The 10496-nt window shown below is 40.3% G+C and overlaps 2 protein-coding genes across 2 annotated transcripts in view; one reads left to right on the top strand and one right to left on the bottom strand.

Annotated features, from left to right (window-relative positions):
• Positions 1 to 3746: 3746 nt before the first annotated feature.
• On the bottom strand, positions 3747 to 8753 carry SAXO2 (stabilizer of axonemal microtubules 2; the record flags this gene model as incomplete). The annotated part of the gene is made up of 4 exons (XM_079540702.1): positions 3747 to 4729; positions 5735 to 5937; positions 6700 to 6879; positions 8713 to 8753. 4 exons carry the CDS (start codon positions 8751 to 8753, stop codon positions 3747 to 3749), a joined length of 1407 nt encoding a protein of 468 aa, XP_079396828.1.
• Positions 8754 to 9151: 398 nt separating this feature from the next.
• Positions 9152 to 10496, top strand: part of EFL1 (elongation factor like GTPase 1) — a gene marked incomplete at both ends in the record, with an annotated part of 54409 nt that continues 53064 nt past the window's right edge. Inside the window, 4 exons of the mRNA XM_079540984.1 lie at positions 9152 to 9242; positions 9539 to 9606; positions 9767 to 9851; positions 10293 to 10426. Coding sequence (XP_079397110.1) covers positions 9152 to 9242; positions 9539 to 9606; positions 9767 to 9851; positions 10293 to 10426 — 378 coding nt within the window. The remainder of the gene's footprint in view (positions 9243 to 9538; positions 9607 to 9766; positions 9852 to 10292; positions 10427 to 10496) is intronic.

Raw genomic sequence — 10496 nt, 5'->3', positions numbered from 1 at the left:
CTCTTCTGTGGAAAATTCGTGATACTGCAGTGAAGAGATGAGAAGTTCATTGAACTATCCTGCTCCAATTATATACCTGTAAATAAGACATTAGTCATAACAGTTAAATGGAAACTTGGGGCTAATGAAAAAAACAGTATTGCAGATTGATACGCAGGGCAGGGTACTTCTTCCAGGAACTTTTATTATCCACTCTTTACAATGGAACTTTTAATGTTTTAAACATCTCCATGTTTGAATTAGGAATTTTTGTTTTGTAGACGAAGTAGATGTCAGTACAGTTTTCAAAACAGCAATAGATTTGTTTTGAAAAATGAAGTGTCATTATCTATTGTTTCTATTCTTCTGCTCAGTCACTGAAGTACAATCAAAGTTCTGGCACGGTTAGACTTTGCTACTGATTTTGAATTAGACACAAGGCTTCCTTGTCAGAGCTGTGAATTAAACATTTGTGAGCACTGTTCCCTATCACAGTCAAACAGGGAGCCAACAAACAGCCAAACATGCCTGTCAGATTTTCTGTCTTCGGTAAACACTTTATTAATAGGGAAAAATGTCCAAGGAAGAATTACTAATTATGAAGATAGAGAAGTGCAAAAAATCTGTGTTGAGCAGTTTTCCTTCAAGATGAATTTTTATCATGACCGTTAACCACGTGAATCTTTGCAAGATGAAGAATTCTGGTTACGGTTTTTCTGGATATGTTATTTTCTGTATTGCAAATTGTCTCATTTGGGCTGTAAGCACAGAAAACCCCACAGAAGGCAGCAGATAGGTTTATTTTTTATTTTTATTTTTTAATGGAGTTCCCACACTACTGCGCTTCTTGGAAGCCTGAATGTGAGTCTAGACTTGGATCTTTTGTTACATTACTGAACCACACTACATTTTAATTAGTGCATATGCTGTCAGAACAATTTTAGAAGCAGCATTCCTGCACTATGGGTTTGCATCACTGAAAATTAGACTAGCACTACTGTATAGAAAATGTTTTAATATGGACTATTGTGTCCAGGGCTGACTGCAAGGAGAGGATATTTCTGATCATTACCTTTTTAATCAGTGATGGGTCTTGATTATTAAGCAGTTTTGTTTTTGTTTTTGTTTTTTTTTTTAAATTAAACAAACAAACAAACAAAAAAAAACATTTTGTAATATACTTTTTGTAGATATTTATTGTCTGATTTAAAGTGCAATATTTTGTTTTGTACAGTGTTTAATAAAGATTTTTGGACATATATTTTTTCTTATTACCAAAATTTCTTATTCATATTTTTCCTTTATATTTAAAGTTCTCAGATGTTAACATATAGCATTCTTTTGTTGCTTTAATTTTGTCTCTGGTTACATATGCATGCTATACAGAAGCAGTGCTGTAAATGTTTGTTATTGCACTTGGCATGACATTCCTTTGTACGTTATTTTATTGCTTCTGCAGTAACTGAAGGTGTCTAATACTTTGCTTTCTTGAGCGTAGTTTTGATATTTCTGAAATAAACTCTACTTTGATTATTCAACACCCTGATTACTCAGAGATTCTTTATTACTATGATTTTCACGTTAGTCATGCTTTCATTCCAAGGGTTACTCTGTCAGCCTACCATGTCCATCATTCTGGGATTTTCAAGGCTTAGTTCTTACTTTTGACAGCTGTTCTCAGCTTTGCACATCTGTTAAGAAGCAGCAGAGATGTTACCCAGCTTTGAGCAGTCAGCTTTAATTCATGGAAATCTAGAATAAGGATTCTGTAAAAAGGTGGAAAGAAGTTAGGTTTCTTCATCAGGCTTCATGTACTGCATCAAAGTGTTCACTTAGACCAGTGGAACACCTCCATGTTTTATATTTGGTGGACAGTGGCAATAGCAATATGAATAAATTTATTTCAGAATCTCCAGTATGTGTAATAGCCTTTAGAAAGGACAGTTCCTGTAGTGGAAATGCTAAGTCACGGCTTGAAACAGTAATTAAGCACCTGGTGGGAAGGCAGGGCCAACCCAGGGGAGCTCAGGTGCATGCAGTGCAATGCATCTGAGTGAGTGGAAGGGGTGCAGCCAGGATCCACCGCTTCCCAGATTTCATCCAAGGGCTGGCAGTGGAGGTGAAGCATCTTGCTGGAGATCCCTTTCTACTTGAGGCTTTCTAAGGGTAAGCAGTTTCTTTATTTTGTTTCTGTGTCCATGGCTGTTACATCAGAGCAAGCCCTTGCTAGCTACAGCCCAGGACTTTGCTACTTTGCTGTGGTTGCTGCACTTTCCATCGCATTATGCTTCCATAATTTTTGTAAGTTGAAAATGCCTAACAATTAAATGGTATTGTAGAATTATCCTGGATTGTAGCACTTGCAAAGGGGCATGATTTGATTTGATTTGATTTTTTCACTAACTCTTTCTCTATAGTCTTCAAAAGAAAAAAAAAATACGGTGTAGCATAGTGCATGATAAGCACTTCTAGAACAGCTATTGAATCCACAAGTAATTTCCACTTACATGTGTTAGCATGATATCATAAAATACTCTTTTAACAACTATTTCTTGAGGAACATTAGTTTTCCAGCCCGCTGTTTATTTTGTGTGTATTTTGTGTGTATTTTGATAATATCTTGCTTATGAAGGTTGACCTTAAGTATTTGAATAGTGTCTGAAGGTTTGTAATATCATTTGATGTTTTTCTTGGAAGCATAATCTTCAGAGTGTGGTCTTTCTACTGTAATGTAATAAGGGTACTTTCTCATACTTTGAAATTTAGGGGGAAAAATTCAAGGATAAAACTAGAATATATCTCCTTCAACCAAAAGAAGTTACCGTACACATCTGTACAGGAGCTCTTAAATGTGCCTGAATGCACCTTCCATTTGCTCTCAAAATTTCTCTGTGACATGCTGGTAGGTGGCAGCAAATGACTTCTCACAAATTAAGGGGAAAAAGAATAAATTACTTGGGTACTGCAAAACCAGCTGTGAAAGTTACACAATGCACCTGGGGCTTGCTTACAGACCCTGAGGAGAAGCTGCTGCCAGTAGAACATGCAGGCATTTATAACTATGTGGGTTCAGGATCTGGAAAAGTGTATCTGGAAAATTAGGAGGAGGAGTCTAATGGCCTGCTTTGAGTCAGTGATTTCAAGTATATGTACAGAAAGAGCAAGGTTAGTTCTTGTTAATCACTGTCAGAAATTACAGTGGGACCTTTAGATTCAGAATTGCTTCAGGAGAAGCAATCATGGCAAAACTAAACCCATTGTTTTAAAGGAATATCTAGAAATGCCCAACATAACTTGGCCAACAAACTATAAAGAAAAATAAAGCTCTTATCAGATCACTCAACGTATTGATGAGATGAAGAACTGAGATGTGCACGTTATTATTCAACGTTTTATTTGATTATTCTGAAAAGCAAACTACTATTTAAAAAATGCAGCTACAATGATTTGACTTGCAGAAAATCATTTAAAAATGGGAAAGTAGGTTTGAGAGGGAATAGAATGAAATCTGGGAAGTCAAGGAACCGGGAATGCACAATCAAGAAAGATTATGATCTTGATTCCATGTAAGATTACTCCGACAAAAACAGGCAAATCTCCAGAAGTATTTCAATAATCTTTTGGTTTGACTTGATTTTCCTTCAATTATCAGTCTAAATGCTTTTCAAATCAAAATCTGCATTATTTAGGTTGCTTTGATGTAATTTGAAGAAAAAACAAACTGGTGGCATTCCAGGTATTTCACCAGGATGCTTGCGATGTAAGTATTATGACACAACAGCTACTTCCTTTGGAATGTGATTACTATTTAACTCAGAAAATTCTGGAGTGAGCTGTCGGAAGAACTTATGACCATGAGAATCTGTGTTTACATAGATATAACCTGGAGGAGATGCGTAATTTGCTGGGCAGATCTCTTGTTTCTTTGGTGTATATTCTGTGCGATACATAGTTTCATCCTGAAAATGAGCCAAATTAGGAAGAACGACGTGCACAGGTTTGAAACTTTGGGCTGGAACGATGTGATGTGGTATGTAATGAGATTTGAATGTAGTTAAATCATAGAATTTTCCTGTGGGTTTTGGAATTTCCTGTTGTTTCTTAATAATTTCTTGCCGGGAGCTGGCCCAAGCTTTAAAGTCTTCCTTCATAGTAGTATTCCCTTGGAAAGGGGCGCTGGTTCTTCTTGCATTAGAAATCGGCCTTACAGGGACAGCAGGAGAAATCTTATGTTTAACATAATGAAGGCGGCTTGTGGAGTTGAAGTCCATGTTACCTGGGGGAGGAACGTACTCTTTTGACTTGCGTGCCTCAGGCAAGGAGACTGGCCAGGGCTGAAAACGATCCTGGAATTCAGTGACTCCACTAAAATGATCACTGGATTGGACTTTCGCATTTTCGGGCTTGCAGCTTCTTGCAAGTGGCCCAGGTAGCCCTTTAAAATCATTCCGGTGAGTTGTGAGATCCTCAAAGGGTTGGCTGCTTGGCTTGTACTCTTCTTTTGATTTTACAAACTTTGGTTCCAGACAATGAGCAACATAGGAACTGCGATGACTCGTAGTGCTATCAAAAGGCACATCTGAAAGTTTGGGCACACACAGAGGTTTGAAACTTTGTCTAGGATTCAGTTCCCTAAGAACAAAGTCATCTTGAAAAGTAGTAGGATTTCCAAATTTCTCTGTAGGTGGGTGGTAGACATGATCCACTTTAACAGGCTCCCTTCTTTGAACTTCCCATGACCTATAGTCATCTTTAAGGCAAAAACAAAACTTCACCATATAAGTGTTATTTCTTAGGAACGTTCCTTTGAAATCAAGACAACTTCTGGTACTAAGGCTTGTGAACTAAAGAAAATGGGTGTGAGTTAGAATAACGTTATCTCTGTGATGTGACAAACCTGTCTTCTATTAATAGTTTCACAAAAATGGGAAAAAATGTGTTTGATGCCTTATTTTGACTATTTCCTCAAATAAAAAAAAGTGTGACGTAAACTCAGTAAGTTTTCTCCACCAAATGTTCTAACTTCCTGTTTTAATGGCTGTATCAGTTTGTTGTTATCTCTTGCTGTGTCTTTTCAACAACAGTGGTCCTGACAGCCAAGAATATCTTGATTTTATTTATTTATTTATTTATTTATTTATTTTGATTACTGGTTGGCAGCTCTTGTAGATAACATCTCATCCTTTATTTTACATGCTTTTATCTAGGGTCTGGCTGCATTACATGTAACAAATTGAGTTAAACATTGTACGTAAAAACTTTTATGCCTTTATAAAGTATGTCAAGGTCACTCGCCAGAATGATATTAACACAGATTTAGTGTCTGCACTGAGTCTATTAGGATAATTTTTGTCAAGACAGATTATTAATAGGATAATATGCAAGCTAGATAATACAGGAGAAGGAAATCTGAAATCTTCTGACCTGTGGAAAAAAATTGTGCTACCATAGTTGAAACTGAAAGATACATTGTGAGCTTAATGATGGCAAACTTATGTCTGAGATAGCCTAACAAATGTGTGTCAGAGTCTCCTAGCCAAAGAATCCCAGAGATAGCTTTTCTTTTAGAATTTGTAACTGTCAGCTCTAAACAGCTGGAGGGCTGAACATCTTAAAGCATCGTCACCTTCTATTATTATGCCCTACTCTCTGGCCCAAACTAAGAAATCCAGTTTCACATCTCTTGTATAGAAAACTCAGGAAATATCCTTAGTCTTTGGCAACTTTTCTTTCTAAAGATGGCATTTGTTATTACCTTGATAGGTCGGTATGGTATCCAATTTTCCTCCTGTAGTGTGTTTTCTCTCTAAAGGTCTTACTAATGTCACCGGCTGTATTTCATGAGCATAATAATCTTTCTTGTATGTGGTTCCAAGTTCTAGCTCTCCAGTCTTTGGTTTATATTCTTCTTGTTCCCGAAACGGTCGTTTCACAATATCATATGGTAAATAATCAGATCTGAATTGAGGAAGAGGAAAATACCAGTTAAAATACCTTTTGCTCATGATGTCACCCATGTCATTTCCCATTGTGTGGAAAAACAACTTACAATGTTTGCTCTGAAAAAATGGATCAGTCAATGTGTTAGAGAGCAGTAAGGAAGAAAGGAAATGATACCACATAAATCTAGGCTGTCCAGTGCAAGGTATCGTCTTTATTCAAACGTAAATGATGAAGAAACTTATTCAACACTTCAAGCCTCAATCCCCAGGTTAAAAATATTCTTTAAAATATTTGAGAGTAGAATTGTAAAACTATATTTTTACAAAGAAATAATACATAAAGCAGGAACAGAGCAAACTTCAACTACCACAGGTAGCAACATTTACCTCTTGCAGGAAGAGTATGGAATATGAAGAGAGAGCATTTCACTGTGGATCTCATGGGTCATTTTCATACAAGCACAATACGAAAAATGGGTGTGTATTATATATAGGTGTATAAACAGTACATGTAGTACACAAACAATTTTGCAGAAGAGTTTGAGCTTTCTGAGTATGGTTCTTGGACTTTTTTGTAAACATGCTTTATTATGTTTTATCATCTCTTTGGGGTAATTATAAACCTACACTCTAAACTTTGCTTTTACATACACTGAAGGAGTAAGGGGTGCAATGATTGAAAATTGCAATACAAAGCTCAGTGTTCCCCTCCCTTCAAAGAGAAAATATGAGAAATATTATAAAGTGATAGTAAAATACATTGCTTTAAAATGCTTACTTAAATGTTGTAATTCCTTCCATTTTCCCACGATGTGCTTGGTACTCTTGTTTTGGCTTAAGGCTGCGGGCAGGAGAGATGTTGCTATACTTGGGGTATTTTTCCACATATTCTGTTGTGAGGCACAGCTGTTGTCTGTTATCATAAATCCTTGTGGGCCTATGAGGGCAGCGATGGCGCCTGGGCAAAATACATCAGATGAGATCGCTTTGAGAAGCTTCATTTAAGGGGAAATATCATTTGTTATCTACTGGGAAACAATAACAAATGAGAAAGATGGTTTGACGTCACTAGATGGTGTTTAAAGGGTTTCTTTTCCTGAGCACAAAATACTGTGCTAATGGAACAGACACAAAGAGTGCAAGAGTCTTAAAGCCTTGAGCTGAAGAGGAGAGAACTTCTGAGAGCTGTTAAAATAGTGAAGTGCCCAGCATTGGATCCAAGAAGTACTGTATATTTTGTAAACTGATCTTTGAGCACGCTGAGCACTTCCAGTGGCTTTTGGCATTAAAATTGTTGATTTTGAAAAAAGATCACTTAATAAGCACAGGAAGAGATTCAGCCCAAGGAAAAGGGATCTGAATAGACTCTCAAAAATCTTTAACAATTATTTGTTTCTAAAAGGGCTCAAGACTTCAATTCAGAAGTATGAACAATAACACCCAGGTTCAGCTCTTAGTGAGTGGATTATGCATGTTATAATGTGAGGAAAAAATGTCATTCTGGAATTTTGAAGGCTTTCCACTTCTGTGTAAAGAGAAAGCTAAATGTAGTTCTGTCTTTCCTCCCTTGTATTTGTAGTCCGTGTTTTTTTTTTCTTCTGTGAATAAATTCCAGCTAGGAAAGATTGTTACCTTCCACTTTGATATTCGAATGAAACAGTACTTATATTTGAAGAAAACTTAATGGAGTTGACCATCTAATATTTTGTAGGAGTTTCCTTCATCTCAAAATCTCTAAGTGGTGTGTGCATTGCAATATCCAGGTAACAGTGCCAAGTGACCACGCTGCCACTGAAAACAAACTCTATAGCTACACTGAAGTAAACAATGTGCTGCCTAACCCAACAACAGCTTAAGTTTTATTGAGTATAAAAACTTCAGTGATGTTTACTTAAAACCATATGTTTTGTGCGTGTTTTATTCAAATTGTTCTGTGACCCTGTGAATATAACTGTAGGTGTTGAAGGAGACCTCTGGAGCTCATCAAGTCCAACCCCTGCTGAAGCAGTTCCCTGCAGTAGGTTACATAGGAAAGCATCCAGACAGGTCTTGAATGTATGTCTCCACAGAAGGAGGCTCCACCACCTCTCTGGGCAGCCTGTCCCAGTGCTCCATCACTCTCATAGAAAATAAGTTCTTCCTTATGTTTGTACAAAACTTCTTGAGCTCTAGTTTTTGCCCATTGCCCCTTGTTCTATCACTGCACAGTACTAAAAACAGCCCAACCACATCCCCTCTTCAGATATTTGTAAACAGTGATGAGATTCCTCTCAGCCTTCTCCAGGTATCTCAGCCTTTCTCATAGGGTCATGCTCCAGGCCCTCACCTTTGTGTCCATCAGCTGGACTCCTTTTAGGAGATCGCTGTCCTTTCGAATCGGGGAGCCCAGAGCTGTGCACAGCACCGCAGCTGTGCCCCTGGGGCAGAGCATAGGACCAAAAGGACCGCCTTCCTCGCCCCGCTGGCTGTTCTGATGCTCCCCAGGGCACGCTACCAGTCATGGCACTGGGAACCGCACGTCTTTTTTTCTCACAGCTCCTTTCTGCATTGAACTCAGTAGTGGTGCAGACTCCAAGAGCGGCACTGAGGCCGGCTCTAAAAGACTGCCCCTTCCCTATTTTAAACGCAAGCAAATTCATTTAAGAGGAGCGAATCCGCTCAGGAGGTTAAACGCAAGCACATCAGTTCCTATTTACTAAGATCGCTTAACAAAACGAAGCCAAGCGCGGGCGCAGCGGAACGTCCGTTTCCCGCCTCCCAGCCGCAGGCCGCTCCTCAGCGGGGCTCTTACCCGCAGGTGCAGATCTCGCACAGGCACCGCGGCCGCCCCATGCTCCGCTCCGACCGAGGCGGCGCTCCGTCGCGTGGCAACGGCGGCGTCCCCGCGATCGGCCTCGGCCGGCCGCCGTCCAACGTCACGGCCCGGCGGAGGAGGAGCCGGCTCGGGCTTCCGGGTGCGGAGCGCGGTGGCGGTGAGTGCGTCTCCTCGGCGGCGCCCGTCGCCCCGCGGTGGGAGCTGGGGGTGAGCCGGTGAGCTGTGGGGGTCGGGGGTCCGAAAGCAAATGGACGGAAGCGTCGCCGCTCCGTGCGGGCGGTGTCCGAGCCCGCGACGCCCCGCCTGAGCCGCGCTCTGAGGGGCCGCTGCCGGCGCGGTTACGTAACGAGCGGAGCGCCGATCGTCGCGCGGTGCCCCGGCTGAGCGCTGCCCTCTGTCGCAGGACTAAGCAGCCATGGTCCTTACGAGCGTGGGGAAGATGACGGGACTCCAGCAAAAGGCTGCCGGCATCAGGAACATCTGTGTGCTGGCGCACGTGGATCACGGTGAGCGGTGCGGCGACTCAGCGCCTCGTACTGATGAGCGGGCAGTGTGCCGATACGCGTTGGTTTTGTCTCGGTACGGACAGATAACTTCGAAATAACTTGTCATAGCTGAAACTGAACGTTCCGTGGTGGTGAATGTTGGCACAAATGGAATACGTGCATGTGTAGAACCATAGAATCCTTTCCAGCTTCAATGATTTTCTGGTTCTGTTCTGCGCTAGTGTCAGCGTTTGTGATGCTGTCACATCGTTTTCTGTTTTCTGTAATTAAACTTAGTAATTTGTGTTTCCTTTCAGGCAAAACCACACTAGCAGATTGCCTGATATCCAGCAATGGGATAATCTCCAGCCGCTTAGCAGGAAAGGTAGAGTTCCCAGCTCATCTATAACAAAACTGTGATGATGAAGGGAAGCCCGCCTCCTAGTCTTGTTAATCCTTATCTTTGTGCAGTTACACTCTTTAGCACTTGATAACTCGTGAAGATAATTCCCTGTATTTATTTCCTCTTCTGTTTTTGCCCTCAGTTGCGATATCTGGACAGCAGGGAAGATGAGCAGGTCCGAGGGATAACGATGAAATCCAGTGCGATTTCTTTGCACTTTGAGAAAGGTAAGTTGTTGATGCCAGCAAGTACAAAACTGACTGATTATTGGATTTTTCCCCCCATCTTTCTATTGTCACTGTTGAGATCTTTTTCTATGTAGATTGTATGTTTCTGTGTTAGACGTGATTCTGCAAAGTCTTGGGCATGTATCCAAACGTTAACCAAGGTACTAAAGACAGACAGTACCTTTAGACTTCCCTGATAATGATGGGTTTGTGCAGGGATAAAGTTAATTCATCTTAAAAGTTACAAGATAAACTGCCTCATATATAAGCCACTGGATGCTATGTTGCTGGCAGTTTTCCGGGCCTGTTTAAGTTTTTCTTGAGCTTAATGGTTACTGCAAATTTTATCCTTGGAAATCAGTACTAGCTTAGCAGTATAACAACCTGGCCAAATTACATATTTATGGAAACTGTTCTGAAATATTTATTGTTTGATCCTAGGTGGTCAGGAGTATCTGATTAATTTAATAGACTCCCCAGGGCATGTGGATTTTTCTTCAGAAGTATCTACTGCTGTCCGACTCTGTGATGGTTGCATCATAGTGGTGGATGCTGTTGAAGGCGTCTGTCCACAGGTGAAATAAAAAGCATATTAGTGAAAGAGAACAGTGTAGAGTGAGTAAGCAAATAAAAATTGTTTATATG

This window comes from Tetrao urogallus, assembly GCF_951394365.1.
Source record: "Tetrao urogallus genome assembly, chromosome: 11".
Taxonomy (NCBI): domain Eukaryota; kingdom Metazoa; phylum Chordata; class Aves; order Galliformes; family Phasianidae; genus Tetrao; species Tetrao urogallus.
Note: the sequence above shows the minus strand (reverse complement) of the source record. Positions and strands in the feature narration are given on the sequence as shown.